The sequence below is a fragment of the Gigantopelta aegis genome, chromosome 4 (genome assembly GCF_016097555.1).
Source record: "Gigantopelta aegis isolate Gae_Host chromosome 4, Gae_host_genome, whole genome shotgun sequence".
NCBI lineage: Eukaryota > Metazoa > Mollusca > Gastropoda > Neomphalida > Peltospiridae > Gigantopelta > Gigantopelta aegis.
In genome coordinates, this window is record NC_054702.1 from 99,194,944 (window position 1) to 99,215,302 (window position 20,359).

Genomic DNA, 20,359 nt, shown 5'->3' on the forward strand with positions numbered 1-20,359 from the left:
TTCACTGCATCATGGTTCAGTTAAGGTGATGCAATAGCTAGATCTGGTTTCCAACAATTAATGGAATTTTAAATTTATTATCCATTTTTAGAGAAATAAGGTCCTTTAATCCGTGACAGTATGCCTTGAAAGGGCAGGTATGAGAGGACCAAGACACAGAATATTAACTGAAGCTGCTACACTGGATTTTCACTATTTATTTCTCATATTGGCTTTTGGTTTTTGTATTTTCTAAACTAATAAATATTATTATTCCATTAGGTGCATACATAAAATAGACATTAAAAAACAAAATCTGACCTGCTCAATTTCACTTAATTAAAAAAAAAAGTGTAACTATCACACATATTAAAATGTTTAGGTATAAAAAGTTATTTCATCATCTAAAACACCCCATCATCTCTTTGAAATCGTGGCTATGGGCCTGCATCTGTAAAAGTGCCTTTCAAAGAAACAAAATGACCATTGTAATCATGTACTGTTTCAGTCTCATCCTATGAGGACACAGGAACAAGTTTTATATAATGGTCTTAAACACTGAAAAAAGATAATGTAAACAATTTTCTTCAGCTACTTTTGTAATTAAGGATCTCTTTGCACAAATGGCATCACCCTGCTAGGGCTGATAACACAGATCTTTATGAAAGTAATCCCTGTAAGGCCCACTTTCCATTAAAAGTCATTTCGCTCGTGAGGTTATCGGGATCAAGTTAAAGTTTGTTTTGTTTAATGACACCACTAGAGCACATCGATTTATTAATCATCGGCTATTGGATGTTAAACATTTGGTAATTTTGATATATAATCTTTGAAAGGAAACCTGCTACATTTTTTCATTAGTAGGAAAGGATCTTTTATGTGCACCCCACAGACAGGATAGTACATATCACGTCCTTTGTCATACCAGTTGTAATGCACTGGCTGAATTTTTTTTTTAGCCAAATGGGCCCATAGAGAAGGATTGATCCCAGAACGACTGTGCATAAAGTGATCACTTTACCAATGGGCTATGATCTTCCCCTTTATCACGATAATGAATATACACATTATGGCACCTTTTCCACAGAATTGGGCACAAAAATCATGCATGGGATCGTGTCAGTGGAAAGCTGGAATAAGAAAGGATGCAAAAACCAGTGTTTGTTAAAAGATCTCTAAATGAGGTCCTCGTGGATCGTATGGCATAATGCTCCGTTCATCTTCTCCGTTTCCACACAACAGGCAGGTCATCTCATACACCTGCAACAGAGCAAACGAAATCATGATGTTTACTTAATGCACGGCTTCTAGGTTATGGTAGCCCCACTCCTATGGCTAGTGATATTCAATGTTGGGCTAGTAAATATCTACTATTGCCATGCCAGATGGCTAGTGAAATGTTTTGGTCAAATGTTGCAGGTAAGTCTATTGTGTAAATATGAATATCCTTCCCCGAACCCAACCCCCCAGTGTTAGTGTTTAAGCTCTATCTCTCTGTTTTGGTGACATATCTGATTATTACCATTATTTAGTAAACAAATTATTAACTTAAAGTGAAGTAGGACTAGTGAATTTTTAATCATGGTTAGTAAGGTTTTAAAATCATTGATCTCATGGCTAGTGGATTTTATAAAAATTCTCGAAGCCCTTCTTAATGAAAACCCAGCACAAATGGAACTACAACTATTTTGTGTCAAACATACAGTTAATGTGACACTTGGCCAAACTAGTGTGTGAGAGAGGAAATCCGCTGCCACTGGTGCATGGTATTTGTTGGAATTTCATCATTGATTATTGGTTATAATCAGTTTGCACAATGGGTTACAATTATATGAACTCATGATGTATTTGAACCATTGCTGTTAACCAGGACAGACCCTACAAATCACTCATTTTATATTTTATATTTATTCAGTATCTGTTTTCTAAACATACATAAACCCCAGCATATTTATAGCAATTCCGTCAACTAAACTGTGACAATGTTTTTTTTATAATCAATCATAACATCGGTAGAGACCAACAAATCAATTTTCAATGATAATGGATCATTGGAACATCACTAACTGCCACCACAGAGGATTCTTTTACAGGGCTTTTCTAACACAGAACAAAACATAATATTGAAGCCTTCAGTGCACCAACAGTGTGGGCCACTGGTAGGTCTGGGGTAGCTGGAGGTTAATAAATGTGGCTAGCACACTACAACTGAGCTACATCACATCTCACAACATGAGTATGTAACAAGTTCATGAAGGTACTGGCCTTGGTGCTGTAGTGGTTAAGCCATTGGACCTACGGCTGGTAGATACTGGGTTCGCACCATGGTACTGGATCCCACTCAAAACAAGTTTTAATAACTCAGTGCAGAGGTGTAGGACCACAACACAGACTTCTGTCTCACTAACCACTAACAATTAACTGTTAACCCACTGTTCTGGACAGATAACTGAGGGGTGTGATCAGGACAGCATGTTTGAAATAATATATAAGCACAAAATTAACTGAAATGAAATGAATGAATCATGAATGTTTTAGTCACCAGCTACATGTGATAATTTAGTTATTACTAAAATATTAATGCATAAAGGTATATTTATTTTATGGACATTTTAAAATTTCTATCGTGTGCATCAACTACATCACAATGAATGGTTAATATGTCACTTATTTGGATTTTTCTAAATTTTAAGGATGCTAGTATTTAATGATTTACAGATTCTTATCAGTACCTGAAATTGCCCATCCACTCTAAAAATATGCTGATGTTCTGCGATTTCATGTTGACAGTTGGAACACACATCTGCAACAGAAATGTTTGACATTATTATTATGTTCAATCTGCATACTGCGAGACACCTACAACAGATACGGTATTAAAAATAAACTGTGCATACAACACTTTGACATAAATAGAGTATTCATGATCAAAAGTATTAACTTAGTATCAATAAAATATTACAACATTGGAATAATTTTATTTGTGATCTTTGCAAGGGAGATAATTATATGTGATGATGTTAACAAGGGAGATAATTTTAACGTCATACGTTTGTATGTAATAATTTCATCTCCATCTTCTTCTCGAGTTGTCATGTCATCAACTTTAATAGTGTTACAAGTTTTGCACTGAGAACAACCATCAAAGTTTGGCATGTAACACCCATTCTCAATGCATACAGTTCCCTGAAAAATAGAAGTGAAATGAATGAAATGCATATTCATCAACACTGCAACACTTATGGTTGTCAACAAAACACTAAATCTTAAAACAGCGATATATAGTGTAAAATGAAATAACAATAACCCAGCTACTGTTACGATACATACATGTCGGCTACTCCAAACTTCTTTATACACTTTCCAACAGACATTATCTTTGATACAATAATAAAAAAACCGTGCCAAATACGTGACATTTCCCATTAGTTTACTTTTTGAAACCACAGGCTATTCTAATGGAAAGCGCCCTCACTTTTGGCCTAGGCTGATATTAGATACAAAAGGTGCTACAGCTTGAGACTTTCCTCAATCTGGCTTAAAGATGCAGTTTCAGAGTTGTGTAATAGCAGCGTCTGTGTAGAGTGCAGGTTTTGTCTCCAACTCTCAAAACAACTAATAGTCTCATGCTTGGACAGGCACCATTGTTTGGGGCTCGATGGTCATTTGCCATTACAGGACATTTACCGATATCTGTATTGATACAGATGAAACCGTACAATACTGAAGTAACTGTGGGAAACAATGAGTATAATGTTCTCGCAGAAACATGGAACGCTAACACTAGATGTTCGCCAGAATATGCTAAAATATAGTATTTACAATAGACTGGTTACGATATGTTGCAAATGATTAATACGTAGAATTATGTCCTGGCACTGCCACCATGCCAGTTGGTTAAGTTTTACACAAATACCTGATCTAAAATAAGACAAGGCATCTTTTGATGGAACAGTAACCAGAAGTAAACTTTATTACCACAAATGTCAATACTAAAAAACAAACTAAAACTAATGATCCAATTGCGGTCAACAGAACCTATTGGCGTGGTTCAACTAATGGTACATAAAAGATGAGTAAACTTGTACATTGTACCAAAGTTTTTTGTATCAAATAAAAAGGGACAAAATAAGGGTTAGGTCTTTCCACAAAGTTGACCAACACACAACGATGTACGGTAACCACGCTCTCCTTTTTTTTTTTAATGGTTCATGAAGCAGCACTCCTTTAATTTTCACCCAGCAAGAACACTGCAAACACATTACCATATCGATATTCTCATGTCATTTATGCAAAAATTATGTGTGGGATCAACTAAGGTTGTTTTGGCTTCGTACACAATAAATAAAACATAACCAATGGTAATTTTTTGATATGATACATCTGACAAAAGGTACTTTTTATTTCTTTCATTTTTAAAACTTAAAATTAATATTTTGTCCAGAAATATGAAAAATAAACAAATACCGACCTGTAAACAATGTTGTCTGCTTGTCACAGAAATTTGACAGGGGTCAAGGTTAGTAGTCCAGTTTTTATTTTAATGTGGCGAAGCATTGTAATAATATATCTAATTTTGAATTTGAATGATGTCAGTATTCCAATGATGTCACTTTGCATCTCCTTACAATAACCATAAACTGGGTACTAATGCATCTGAATGTGTTTGAAGAAAATCTTGAGATTAAAAAATTGTACCTTTTAAGGTCAACAAGTCATTTTTCGGACCCTTGTTTTGGCTTCGTACACAATAAATAAAACATATTCAACAGTAATTTTTTTATATGATATATTTGACAAAAGGTACTTTTTATTTCTTTTATCTTTTAAAACTTAAACTTAAAGAAATGCTTAAGCAAGGCTTTTGGACTGGTATGCATATTCAACAATAAATAATGCACATTATTGCTTAATATCAACAAGTATAATAGTATAGTTAATTAATAAAACAGTTAAATGTAATGGCTATTATATATAATGGGTGCAGCCATTTTGTACCATCCCAGTGAATACACCCTCTGGTGAGACGGTGATTATGTAATACTTAATGTGTCACGTCAGGAATTAGTCTTAACTGAAGAAACAAAACGTACCTGATTTTTGCGGATGAATTGCAATGTTCTGTAATAATATCCATCTCAGTACGTCAACAATAAGTATATATTATTCTTCAATACAAAATAAACCACCATTGTCAGTGTCGAAATAACTGTATTATGTTTCTTCCATACATTAACCTACATACTGAAATGATAATCGGAGTGTTTTCTTAGTTAATTGGTATTTTCTTTCTGTGGCCTGTACCTGTGGTTCCTGATTGGCAGGTGTATATTTTGGACAATCACCAGTGAAGATGTCTAGACATAAAAAAATATGTGCCTGTTTTATGAAGATCACAGGGTATTGTGAGATAACCGCACGGCCACTCCTATAATTGTAATGGACATTATCAGTCGTCCTGCTTTATTACTGTAAATAATTCTGTAAAACCCTTGATTAAGTAGACTTTCCCATCTAAAATAACAAAACTGACCAATTATGTAGTCCCAAAGAAAAGAAAATTATCACTTGGGTATTGTGAGTGGTCATATTTGCTCCAACGTACCCTACCAATAGGCCTAATAACATGCATTTTTTTTTTTGGATTTTTTAAGAGAGAAAAATACTATAACCCCATTTTGTTCTATTAATGCAAATTGAAATATATTTAGTTAAATAGTTTATTATATTATCAAATCATTTATGTTGTTTTACAAGTCAGGTTGATAAATGTGAAGTGCCTTGTTGTAAATGACTACCTTTGTTTACACTGTGCACACACAGGAGTTGGTCAGAGCTGACGTCACTTCGCCCCACACTAGAATTCCAGACGACTCGAAAAGAAAAGAAAATGGCTGGCCCCAGTTAGCAGGAATAATCATGTTTTTTTTATTAACTCTAAAATTACGTCTTTTTCATTTGTCAAAATGTAAGTATGTGTAGGTGGTCCGGGTATGCATCTTTCCAACACATAAGGCTCATGTTTGACTTTACTCTCCCTTTAAGATTTTGTGCAGAATTATGAAAAATAAAAACATACCAACCTGTAAACAGCATTGTCTGCTTGTTATAGCATTTTGACAGGGGTCAAGGTTAGTAGACCAGTTTTTATTTTAATGTGGCGAAGCATTGTAATAATATCACTAATTTTGAAATTGAATGACGTTAGTATTCCAATAACGTCACTTTGCATTGCCTTACAATAACAATAAACCAAGTACATGACGTTTCAGTTTTCAGAACTTGCTAGTTTAATGTTTTTGTTTGAATATTATTAATGCACCTGGATGTGTTTGAAGAAAATCTTGTAATTAAAAAATTGTACCTTTTATGAGATATGGATTTCATGTGAAATTACGGTGAAATATGCTGTATTTCTTGTGAACGAAGCCAAAACAAGGGTGCGAAAAGTGACTGTTGTCGACCATAGTTACGAAATATGGATTTCAAGTGAAATTATGGTAAGATATGCTATATTTATTGTGTACTAAGCCAAAACATGGGTACTTAGTTTGTAGTTAGTTTTACAAATAAATGTAAAAAGAACAAACTAATGAAACTTACAACTTTGAAAATGCACCTTTAAAATTCATATTCCACAACAAACAGCCTCAACTAACCCGACACCTGGGAAAATACTTAGGAGTAGTTCATCAATATTAACCTTGAATGCATGTGCAAGCACTAGTTATGGTACTGTAACGGAAACTTTCGCATACATATCAGTTACAGAAGACCGTGTCAATGTCAGCGCTATGTTATCATATCTTTAAAAAACGTAAAGTTTGTTTTATTTAACGACGCCACTAGAGCACATTGATTTTTTATCTTATCATTGGCTATTGGACGTCAAACATATGGTCATTCTGACAGTTTTTTTTAGAGGAAACCCGCTGTCGCCACATAAGCTACTCTTTTATGACAGGCAGCAAGAGATCTTTTATTTGCGCTTCCCACATGCAGGATAGCACAAACCATGGCCTTTAATGAACCAGTTATGGATCACTGGTCGGTGCAAGTGGTTTACACCTACCCATTGAGCCTTGCGGAGCACTCACTCAGGGTTTGGAGTCGGTATCTGGATTAAAAATCCCATGACTCGACTGGGATCCGAACCCAGTACCTACCAGCCTGTAGACCGATGGCCTAACCACGACGCCGGTTTATCGTATCTAGTGCAAGCACAAGGTGACAAGCCAGCCTGTAGCCCGAATACTCTGACTGTAAGAGAGCTAGACGGACATTTGGACATAAATATGCTCTTATTACAGTCAGAGACCAAGCTATGTATTTTTTTGGCAGTTGTCGACAACCAAAAAGTTGTCAAAGATTTCTGCTCTAATACCACAACAATCCTACGTTTGACGTGAAATACCTTTACATCGATCATTTTCGAGTTAATTGATTAAAAGAAATTCAGATATTAATCACTAATACACACACTACAGAAAGAAACCCGACAGCACCCACATTCAGCTAAGCTTCATCGAACTCCGGACAGCAGAATTCTAAGTTTGCCGACCTATATCATGACGTTGCGTCACATGATCTCCCTCTCAGCCATTCCGTCTTCCAGGGGCCGTCTCAAAACGACAAGTGCCCGACAATGACCAAAAAGAGTTTGTTTTGTGTAACGACACCACTACAGCACATTGATTCATTAATCATCGGCTATTGGATGTAAAATATTTGGTAATTTTATCACTGTGTTAGAGAGGAAACCCTCTACATCTTTTATATGCACCATCCCACAGACAGGATAGCACATATCACGGCCTTTGATATACCAGTCGTGGTGCACTGGGTGAAGCGAGAAATAGCGCAATGGACCCACTGACGGGGATCGATCCCAGACCGAAAATGCATCAAGTGAGCGCTTTACCAGTGGACTGTGGGATAGTGCATAGGCCTATAAAAGATCACTTGCTATTAATGATATAATGTAGTGGGTTTCTTCTCTAACACTGATAAAATTTACCAAATATTTGACATCCAGTAGCCGATGATTAATAAATCAATGTGCTCTAGTGGTATCGTTACACAAAACAAACTTCTGGTTTTTTTTGTGATTGTTGGGTACTTGTCCTTTTGAGACGGCCCCAGGAAGACGGAATGGCTGAGAGGGCGATCATGTGACGCAACGTCATGATATAGGTCGGCGAAATTAGAATTCTGCTGTCCGGAGTTTGACGAAGCTTAGCTGAATGTGGATACTGTCGGGTTTCTTTCTGTAGTGTGTGTATTAGTGATTAATATCTGAATTTCTTTTAATCAATTAACTCGAAAATGATCGATGTAAAGGTATTTCACATCAAACATAGGATTGTTTTGGTATTAGAGCGGAAATCTTTGACAACGTTTTGGTTGTCGGCAATTGCCAAAAAAATACATAGCTTGGTCTCTGACTGTAATGAGAGCGTATTTATGTTCAAATGTCCGTCTAGCACTCTTACAGTCAGAGTACTCGGGCTAGCCAGCCTGGTCACTGGTGAATTAACTTATTGTCCGAACCAAATTGTTAACAACTACAAAAAATTACTCTCCTACCTTTAATTACCGTTTTGTCTACACACAAGTTGTGAAAAAACCATTACAGTGACACAGCTTTGGTATAGTATCCACCCGGTTCCCTCCATTATTATTTTTAGTTAGGGTTTCGGGTTTGGGTTTGGGTTTGGGTTTGGGTTTGGGTTTGGGTTTGGGTTGGGGTTGGGGTTATGGCTAGGGTTGGGGTTAGGGTTGGAGTTAAGGTTAGGGTTAGGGTAGCCCGAGTACTCTGACTGTAAGAGAGCTAGACGGACATTTGGACATAAACACACTCTCATTACAGTCAGAGACCAACCTATGTCTTTTTTTGGCAATTCCTGACTACCAAACGGTAGGCAACGAGTCCCGCTCTAATACCACAACAATCCTATGTTTGACGTCAAATACCTTTACATCAATCATTTTCGAGTTAAGTGATACAAAAAAATCCACATATTAATCACTAATACACATACTACAGAAAGAAACCCGACAGCACCCACATTCAGCTACGCTTCGTGACACTCCGTCGCAACAATTACAAAGCTCGGCGATCTATTTCGAGACTGGGCGATTCCGCCTTGTGCAGCAGTTACAGGGGTTGTCTCGTAAGAGGAGGCAGTACGTAGCACATACTTTTGCCGTATCCTGTCGATAACACCCCAAATGTATCCTTCAAATTCAAAATGGAATCAATAATGTGTAATTGTTTTGGTTTAATAACGTAATGAAATCCAAATTCATCCAAAACGGCATTAGTCAACTCTTTCATGTTGTAACTTTGCTTGATATGAGACGGCCCCTGTAACTGCTGCACAAGGCAGAATCGCCCAGTGCGCGATCATGTGGTCTACGTCTCGAAATAGATCGCCGAGCTTTGCAATTGTTGCGACGGAGTGTCACGAAGCGTAGCTGAATGTGGGTGCTGTCGGGTTTCTTTCTGTAGTAAGTCACTAAGTGTATTAGTGATTAATATGTGGATTTTTTTGTATCACTTAACTCGAAAATGATTGATGTAAAGGTATTTGACGTCAAACATAGGATTGTTGTGGTATTAGAGCAGGACTCATTGCCTACCGTTTGGTAGTCAGGAATTGCCAAAAAAAGACATAGGTTGGTCTCTGACTGTAATGAGAGCGTGTTTATGTCCAAATGTCCATCTAGCTCTCTTACAGTCGGAGTACTCTGGCTAGGGTTAGGGTTAGGGGAAGGGGGGACCGGGCGGATATTTTTCCCATAATTAATATAAAATCAATGATCTTTAGTGGTATATTTAAACAAACAAAAAATAATTTTTAAAATTAATATGACGTCATCACGTTTACTTTTATTATCATAACATGTTATGACGTTGCTAGATTATGTCATATCCTTTCACCCCTCTTGGAGAATATTCCATAAAAAGTCAAAATGGCAGCCGGCACAAAATTACATGCGTTTTGCCCTATGCGATCTCAGCGAAGTCGATATTGGTGACATGGTTATCATCTAGTATGTGGAATCTGTGTCATTGCAATGGTTTTTCCTAGATTTCTGTCTGGACGAAATGTGAGTAAAATCCAACGAAAAATAAAGAGCAATTTTTGGTAGTTGTTAACATTTTGGTTCGGACTTTAGACCTATTCAACCCATCTCTCAAAACAATTCTACGGAGGTTATTATTAATTATAAATAAAACAAAATATGTACCCTGTCTGGGTATTCCTGTTTCACACAGTCTTTACACATAGTTGTTGTTATTAATTCAGGCCCTTAAATTAAGGCCTAATAAAGTTAAATCTTTCCTTCCTCCTTTGATTTTGAACTAGTTAGTGTAATTAATACTACGCATTTGTTTTTAAAAGTAACGTATCAAGAAAGGAAATCAAGGGTATCAGTCGATTTCAAGGGGGACAGCACTCTAGAAACATCTAGCAGACGACGGGTTTTACCATGAAAATTCCACTGCCTGGTACAATTTTAAGAGCCACAACAAACAAACCACTACCAGAAATAAGTCCAGATGATATAGAAACAATAATTGAGGTAAACATCAGTAGATTAAAGTTCGGGGATCAAGAAAGGAACTAGCATCAATATTTAAAGGGACACACCCTAGTTACAGTTATTTGTTAACCATTACGGCGTTGTTTTTCGCTATTAAACCCCATTTTTCACAAATAAAATTGCACTTTACTTACATTTTATTATTTAGAATACACATTTCTATTCACCTGGAGTGCTTTTTGGTAATCCTGAGGTTTGTAAAACCACGAAATGCATTTTTTTGCTTTTTTTTCACAATACGTGCTATCGAGAAAAAACCGTTAAGCAAGCGAGGTCCAATCTATTTTTAGAGGGAATCTTCCTGTGTAAACGTCACAGATGTTGGTATACCACGTGACCGTTATCATTTTGGTTCGGTTTGTTTTCTCGTGCACGGTTCGCGCAATCAACATCCGATTTGTTGTTGTTCATTTGTGAGATTTTTCTTCACAGTTCGTGAACATTTTCAGTAACAATAAAGTTCAAACAAGTAAGTGTCTCAATACAAAACGTTACAAACCCTTAAAACCAATAATTTTGCTAAGTCTTACGTTATCTGGAGAGGGGATACAACCAGGACAGAACAGTTGGAACATGTCCAGGAGAGGTGAAAATAACGCACCCCAAGTCTGTGCGCACTCTATGAAATTTGTCGTGACGTAGGCATTGTTGTGCTTCGAGCGACATCTACCGGTGACATCAGAATACTAACTTTCAAACTTATTTCAAGCAATTGGGACATGGGGATTCCCATGGTATTTATCGATATAAAACCTGCTTTTTCACTCCATTTGATAAAAACGTGATCAAAGTGTGTTACAGGTTTGTAGATTAACTAAATTATAATTTATTTTCGCTAGATGGAACTAGGGTGTGCGGCTTTAATTTACAAAATACAAAATAATAACATCATGATCATGATTAATTTAAATTTACGGCAGTTTCAGATCACTTAAAACATCTTCCACATTTTCATTATTGAATTATCTGTTTGTATTGCCGGGTGCTTTCTTTCGGTGGATGAGTAATGTATGTAAGCGTGTACGAATTTATGCGAGTTGAGGTTGGGGGTCTATAGCCCGTCCTATTTTCCTACAAAAATGTAGGCTATTTTTTAATAAATTTTGTTGTAATTAATTTTAGTTTGGTTTGACGAAAGAAGAAAAGTAAAAGTGTTTTGGGAATAGCAAATACAGAAACAGAAACAAGAACTATTTTTGTGTGCAATTTTAAAAACTATCGGCTCATAAATAAATAACTTGTACAAAGTGTAGGGCAACGACCCCAGTATTCGACCACTTAAGAAAGAACGGATTATAACATGTTCATTTTATTGGCATTTGCTAATATTTGTTTTCCTTCGTAAATACTTACTGGCAATGCTATTCATTGAATAGACCCAAGTTTTGTTCATGTGGTATACGCCGACTAGTAGAGTAGGTTTGAGTGCCGCAAGGAACACTGCAGTATTCGACCAGCTGACACAGTATTCGACCAATAGAGGTATTTCGCATTCCTATTGCGCATGCGCGCGAAGAGTAACGTCCCTTGACAAAATAGACTGAAACTAGTCTATTTACAAATGGGGGGGGGGGGGCGTGACAGACAGGTTGTTATGGGCGACTTGAGTAGCTTCGTAGGAGACTTTTAAACTTTGGCAACTAACATGTACATATTTCGAATTAGATGGTATAATGGCCGTAGAAAACGGTCCGATGAAATTTACAGCGGTATGGTTCAAATTAAAAAGCAGTGCAACAACTTGGACAAAGTCTCTGCGACTTGTATCCGAGGGTTTTCATAACGCCAGATTAAAAGACTATCTCGTAAAAAGTATAAACAAAACATTTGACAGATTCCATAGGTTTTGGCATCGATCGATATATATATTTGAGAGAGAGAGAGAGAGAGAGAGAGAGAGAGAGAGAGAGAGAGAGAGAGAGAGATATATATATATATATATAGATATATATATATATATATATATATATATATGTATATATATATATATACTGAACAAAATAGAAACTTCCGCTAACTTTGCTTGAATATAACTTGATGAAAACAAACCGGGGGAATAATTGTTATATATGCGTTTAAAGAGTGTTCCATGATGAATCGTTTGGTGCAAAAATCATGGCCATAGGTTAACAGAAACTGGGAGAAATTTTGACCAAATGTGATAGGGGTTAAAAATAATTGATAACGGGTATAACGGGTATGACCACCTCTTGAATTGACCACTGCAGTGCATCGCAGGCGCATAGAATTGACTAAAGTGTTGATTTCTGACTGTGGAATATTGTTCCATTCCTGAATGAGCTCTTGACGAAGTTCGTCGACGTTAGCGGGTGGGTTGGGACGACGCCTCAGTCGTCTGTCCAGACTATCCCAGACATGCTTGATGGGGTTGAGATCAGGACTTTTAGCGGGCCAGTCATCAATGAAATCAATGTTATTTGTCCTAAGAAAATTTACAGTGTCTCTAGTTGTATGAGAGGTGGCATTATTATGCTGAAAAATCGAGATGTTGGCGTTGTTATGGAACAGAGGAATGAGGTGATGAGCGAGAATATCATCGCGGTAACGTTGAGCATTTAAATTGCCATCAATGACGACTAGTGGTGAACGATAACCATGGGCAATGGCTGCCCAGACCATGACAGAACCCCCACCCACGAAACGATCTCGTTCAAGAACACAACAGTCAGCATAGCGTTCATTTCTCCTGCGGTAGACGCAACCCTGCCATCACCACGTTGTAAAGAAAATCTGGATTCATCCGAAAAAAGAACGGTATTCCAGCGTCGCCGTATCCAACGATTAAGACGATTTAGACGATGACGTTGCGTTAAAACGCATCCGACGTAAGGACGTCGTGCATGTAAACCGTTCTCCCGCAGACGATTACGAACAGTTTGCCCACTGATTCGGTTATTATGAAGCCCAGGTGTGTTAGCAGCAGTAGCAGTGGCAATTTGGAATCGATTGCGCAAATGCGTGTTCATGATATAGCGGTCTTGACCACGCGTTGTAACACGCGGACGTCCACGACGTGGCAAGTCGTTGGCGCTTCCTGTCGTTCGAAATCTTACGCGAAGATTTCGTATCGCTCGACTAGAACTCCCAACATGCCTTGCAACGTCTTCTGTCGACATGCCAGCATCAAGCATGCCAATCACCCGTTCGCGTAAATTATTGGGTATTCTTGGCATACTAAAAATGCTACAATGTAAACAACGTTATTTTTTTTTACAAATTTTGAAGCGTTTTCGTTCACTTGACAACAATGTCAGTAAGACAAGTAAAACAAATTGACCGAATACTACACGGGACATGTCGAACCATGCATGCACGTGCAAATTGAATTTCACGTTGTCGACGATTAACAGTGCAAAAATAATCGATAAAATTCATGAATCCTGATAATACAGCTCAAGGCTAATACTACCTATATAATTTCATTACACAACGAATTCTTTAACACAACAGATACTATATGTACAAATCGGAAGTTTCTTTTTTTGTTCAGTATATATATATATATTTATACAGTCAAACCTGTCTTAAGCGGCCACACAAGGGAGTAGATAAACGTGGCTGCTAAATCAGGTGGCCGCTGAGTACAGGTTGCCACATATATAGTCTTTAAAACATTTGTTGTTGTTTCTTGTTTTACCGTCTGTACTGCTAATTAACGGATGTGTGCTTCATAGTTGACTATAAATCTCCTTCAGAAATAATGCAAATAGAATATATTAAATTAACCGTTCTCCGCAAGTTTTTCTTTTTCCATTTGATTACTGTATTTAATTCCGACTTCATGCGATGTATTGTCATAGTAAGTGAATCTACAAATGTCAAGCGTAGCCTGCCCAGAGGCAATTAGATGCATGTCAGATTCATATTTCCTTAATTGATACACAGTGGAGATGTCGGGACTGAATGGGTACTAGTATTCCTGAAGGTGTGAAGATCGGTTATTTGCTGCATCTTATCGCTGTTGTCATGTCATGTCATAGGGTTTTACGTGCACATTTCAGAACAAGCTGTTGTAGCGCACGCCTGTCGTGGGCACAAGAGCCGGCCTTGGCCGGCTCCTTCGTCAATGACAGGAAAGGTGGGGGGAGGGGAGAGGTGGGACCGCCTGCACTGGCAGGTGCAAGAGAGCACCAGCAGCCCGATCAAATCGGTAGCAGGCGGGTGGGGGTGGTGGTGGTGCCATGGAATTTGAATGGAGCAGTTAAATGCCAAAGAGAAAAGGGTGCGTAATTTTGATTGAGGGAATTTGGCGCAATTTTGAACGGTCGGTCGAAAGGTAAATGGCCGAGCTAATATAGGTTTTGATATTAGTAAATCGAGAGTAGCTCGTTAATTTTAGACCTTTACGATACTGTGGTGTCTCCCTAGGTTGCCCATAGGGCCCTTATAAAGGGCCTGACCGCTTCTGGTCGAGGCATCACCAAGTATCGCTGTTGTTAAAATATCTCTTTTATATAAGAGTAAAACTTTACTGTGGCCGCTTAATGCAGGTATTTTAGCGATTCGGGCTCCGATTTAGGTGGCCGCTGGCCGCGTTAGACAGGTGACCGCTTATTACAGGTGCATTTACATTATAAATCGTTTGGGAGGAACAAAGTGGCCGCTTAAGACAGGTGACCGCTAGGACAGGTTTGACTGTATATATATATATATATATATATATATATATATATATATATATATATATATATATATATATATATATATATATATACTAAAACGCAAAAGAAACGCAGGTCCTGAAAATGCGAAAGAATTGCACTTTGTAAAGCAGTATCTTTGGTGGAATTGAACCTCAACTGTGTTAAAGGACATGGCACACACCCACACCGCAGTCCCACCTGCGTGTCAATTTCATTACCTGTGTGACGTCACGAATTCTCAAAACACGTTGTTTGCACGTGCTGGATCATCCGTATCATGAATCCAGTGCAAACACACTCATTGAAATGCTTATAAAGCCTACACACCTGGATTTAATCGCATAAATTCAATTTGAGTAGTGACAGACAACAGAATCACATTTTAAAAATGCCGCGACTGACGCAACTCCAGCGAGGGATGGCCATCGGGATGTTGCAAGCCGGACAGACCCGTACTGCTGTAGCCAGACAATTGGGATGTCATGTTTCGACAATCGCACGCCTTTCTCAACGTCACCAAATCACTGGATCTGTGAACGATCGACCACGCACCGGCCGCCCGAGGGTGACAACCGCAGCCCTAGACCGGTACATCCGGGTGACCCACCTTAGGAATCGGATGCTGCCAGCAGCTAACACCGCTCACCAGGTGCGTGGTCCACGTGGTCCAGTGTCCGCCGATACCGTCCGACGCCGTCTGAGGGCAGCAGGACTCCGTAACCGCCGTCCTTATGTGGGACCAATATTGACCCCTCGGCACCGCCAACAACGTCAACAGTGGGCGCAACAACATCAAAGATGGCGACGTGGCCAGTGGCAACAAGTTCTGTTTACTGATGAGAGCCGTTACAATGTTTCCAACGCTGATGGCCGAATCCGAGTATGGCGACGTCGACATGAACGTTACTCCGACTGCTGCGTTCTGCAGGCCGACCGATGGGGCGGGGGTAGTGTGATGGTGTGGGGTGGGTTCTCATTCAACCACAGAACACAACTTCATGTGTTCAGACAACGCGTTAATGCCGCCGTGTACCAAAATGACGTCATCAACAATCACGTCGTTCCCTTCTTTGCCGCTCACCCACGTGTGCGCTTGCTGCAGCAAGACAATGCCAGGCCGCACACTGCCAGGGCAACACAGGCGTTGCTGGCTCAGCACAACATCCCAACGTTGCCGTGGCCAGCCTTATCACCGGACATGGCGCCTATCGAACACGTCTGGGATGAAATCGGACGTCGCCTTCAGGCTCGCGGACAACCTCAGAATATGCAGGCGCTGGAGGCAGCATTGGTCCATGAATGGAACTCACTCCCTCAGGCATTCTTTCAACGGCTTGTCAACTCAATGAGGAGACGTTGCACTGCCTGTTTGAATGCCCAGGGTGGTCACACGCGATACTGACTTTGACAATGCTACAGGTCGTCTCTTTCACATTTTTAACATGGACCCCCACCCTACTTTATGACATGAAACAATAGCCAAAAAGGAATTCAATCAAAAATTTCCAACACCAATGTGTGCCGAATTGGTGTAGCTCCAAAATAAATGTTGAAATCTTCATTTCGTTTTGTTTTTTTAATATTTTATATCCAATTTAATGAGAACCTGCGTTTCTTTTGCGTTTTAGTATATATATCAGAAGGTGTTTTGTTGCATTTTTCTTAGTGTCTATCTAATTGGGAAAAGTTAAAAAAAGAAGAGATTTTATGCTGTTACATGTATATCCATAAAGTGGGAATTTAAAAAAGGGGGATTTGAGGGGGGGGGGGGTTGAATGTATGTGCCGTTCTGTTTACCCATACACACGTTTTTATACAGTGTCAACATGAACGCATTGAGTATTATACAAAATATATTTATTTTCTTTACTGTTAATGTGTTTTCCACCATATCTAAGTATATAAAATACTAGACGGACCTGTGTGGAAACGTCCTGTACAGAGCCGTCATCACTCTATATATATTTATATATTATTATTATTATTATTATTATTATTATTATTATTTAAGGAGTGTCTGTTATTTCTTTTACGTTCATCGGAGTATGAACAAAATAAATCATCCGTAAACTGTGTGAATCGGCGAAGCCGTTCTCACATAAGTTTGCGAATGATTTTTTTGTTCATACCTAGATGAACGTAAAAGTAATAACAGACAATACTTATAATTAAATTTGAAACATACTGAGTAATAACAACATTAAAAGTTCATATATATATATATATTCTATTGAGTATTTTGGCGAGATCTCGCGGTTTGCGTCCTCGATTAACTCCGCAACGGGCACATGCGCAGTGGAATGAGAAAGAAGTCTATTTCTAATTAACTAATAAAACTAAACTTTGAAGTTTACTTTATAGTAAATACAGCATATATCAAACAATTAAATCCAAAACGTGTTGATTTTAACAACTGTAACACATATTCATGCATTTACGCACGCACGCACATGCTTATAAACACATTCACACACGCACAATTACTTTCTGGTGAACAATCTCTTTGGTCCTATCTCAATTTACATATAAAAGAAAACATAATTGTGTAAGTCCTGACAAACAACACAAAAATACATAAAATTAGTAAATTTGTGGTTTTTTGGGAGTTTATTTTGGGAATGTATCCTCAAGCTTTTCTATTGGGTCGATCACATGGTTGATCACGTGGTCACGTGATTGAAATTATATAATGACTGAGGTCACATTGCATTGCCAGCTCCATTTGATTATAAATAAAAACATTAAACACATTTTCAAAGATTTCAAATGGATTAAAAGTATTGCAAATGTTCACGGGATGTTGGATGGTGTAATAGCATGCTATACAAATGGTTCACATGGTTATCGTCGCGTATGTTCAAAATACGTTGGGAAAATCTATATACTATTCAGTTTAAACGAGTATGGTAATTAAATAAATACACTGGTCGAATACTGGGTACTGGTCGAATACTGGAGTCACTGCACTAGTAAATTCTATACTTGGGGGGGGGGGGGGGGGGGGGGGGGTTCTATGTGGGAAGGACTATAGTATATCCAACGATTGAAGTTTCTAAGGATGTTGAGTCATACTCCCCCGAAAAATATAAACATTCATTTATAGTTATACGTAGGGGAGGAACGGGTTAGTTGAGCCAATTTTTAATCTAATAAGTCCTGTGCTTGAATTAAGATATGCTAGGTGATGGTTTATAGTCTAATGTTTGCAGCATACAGGTGTGCACACATTCTTGTCAAGTTATCATATGTTAGTCGTGTCCCTGCATAATAGTGGATTATCAAACATTTTATAAAAAATGGCTCAAATAACCCATCTTTTGGGGTAAGATGTGCCAGGTCAAGGGGCAAGTTGATCAATATACTGTACTTTACTTGAAGATTGTTTTATTCGAATGCAAACAAACTCAAACATAATAAACATCGTAATTTGAAACTCCAAACATATTAAGCATATAGAAATGTCTGATAAACATATTGTGAGTCAGACTGAAAACGTTCATTTTTAATATGTCTCTCTACAATAGCCTACTACGAGAGATTTCTCGAGAACATATCTCACAAATAATAATATACTTTTATGACTATATAACATACCATCAATCACGTTAAATCATAGAATAAAGTCAATAAGAACGCATTAACATTTGAGAACTAACTTAAAATCCTGTCTCAAACACAAATTACTTGAAAGTTATATCTCGACACGTTATTCTGTTATCTCTAAAAGTCCCACTTGGTAAAATCACACATGAAGATTGTTTTATTCGAACGCAAACAAATTCAAAGATAATAAACATCGTAATTTTAAAATCCAAACATATTAAGCATATAGGAATGTCTGATAAACATATGTTGAGAAAAACTGAAAACGTTCATTTTTAATATGGACAAAACATACTAGAAAAAAAGACAATATGGGTAAGTTGATCATATTTAGAAAACAAAATGGAATAATTTGTTCATGGATCAACATACCCCAATCACACTGGCACAGCTTGCCCCACACTGGCCATTTTAATATTTTAACCCATGCTGTTAAAATGGTGGCACAAACTTAACCCAAACTGTTCATGGAAAATACACAGTAAAACAATGTTTTAATCAATATACCTTGAGTGATGAATCTTACTTTCTCCTGTGTTAAAATGTCTTTTTCAAGGCAAAATTTACACAAGTGTGCCTGCTGCCTGACCATTACATCATTAAAGGTAGGGTCAACTCAAACAAGAGCCTTATGTGTTGGAAAGATGCATATCCGGACCACCAACACATACTGACACTTTAGCAAATGAAAAACGCGTAATTTTAGAGTTAATAAAAAAACATGATTATTCCTGCTAACTGGGGGCAGCCATTTTGTTTCGTTTTTGTGACGTCCGGTGGGATAGCTTGGGGCGAAGTGACGTCAGCTCCTGACCATCTCCTGTATATACAGTGTAAACAAAAGCAGTAATTTTCGACAAGGCGCTTCTCTTTGATCAACCTGACTTGTAAAACAGCATAAATGACGTAATAATATAATAAACTATTTAATTAAATATATTTCAAGTTGCATTAACAGAACAAAATGGGTTATAGTATTTTTCTCTGTTTAATAATCCAAAGGAAAAATGTACACTATTACGCCTATTGATATGCTACGTTGCAGCAAAAACGACAACCCACGATACCCAAGTGATAATTTTCTTTTCTTTGGGACTACGTAATTGGTCAGTTCTGTGGTTGTAGATGGAAAAGTCTACTTAATCAATAGTTTTACAGAACTATTTACAGTAATAAACCATGTCCATTACAATTTTAGGGGCGACAGGTAATATTCCACAATACCGGTATGTATTTTTGTGTCTAGACAGCGTCAATTAATTGGCTTGTCTGGTTACCAATCAAATACACACCTGCCAATCAGAAATCACAGGTAGAAGCAACTAACAGCATAGACCAATTAACTAAGAAAACACTCCGTGTATCATTTCAGTACGTAGGTTAATGCATGGGAAAAACATTGTTAATTGTTTCGACTTGTTGTGTAGCCACTTTGACAATGGTATTTTATTTTGTATTGAAAAATAATATATATAGTGTTGGATATACTTACTGTTGGCTTA

At 37.8% G+C, this 20,359-nt stretch overlaps 2 protein-coding genes across 2 annotated transcripts in view; one reads left to right on the forward strand and one right to left on the reverse strand.

The window, feature by feature from the left end:
- Positions 1-15,907, reverse strand: LOC121371553 (protein Churchill-like). Its single transcript, XM_041497533.1, has 4 exons — positions 15,862-15,907; positions 3,030-3,165; positions 2,712-2,782; positions 1-1,239 (listed from the first exon to the last, which is right to left on the reverse strand). Exons 2-4 carry the CDS (start codon positions 3,133-3,135, stop codon positions 1,144-1,146), a joined length of 273 nt encoding a protein of 90 aa, XP_041353467.1. The 5' UTR covers positions 3,136-3,165; positions 15,862-15,907; the 3' UTR covers positions 1-1,143.
- The window catches only part of LOC121371552, a 19,043-nt gene continuing 9,118 nt past the window's right edge, over positions 10,435-20,359 (forward strand). The window contains exon 1 of the mRNA XM_041497532.1: positions 10,435-10,569. Within this exon, the coding sequence (XP_041353466.1) occupies positions 10,477-10,569 (93 nt within the window). The 5' untranslated portion in view covers positions 10,435-10,476. The remainder of the gene's footprint in view (positions 10,570-20,359) is intronic.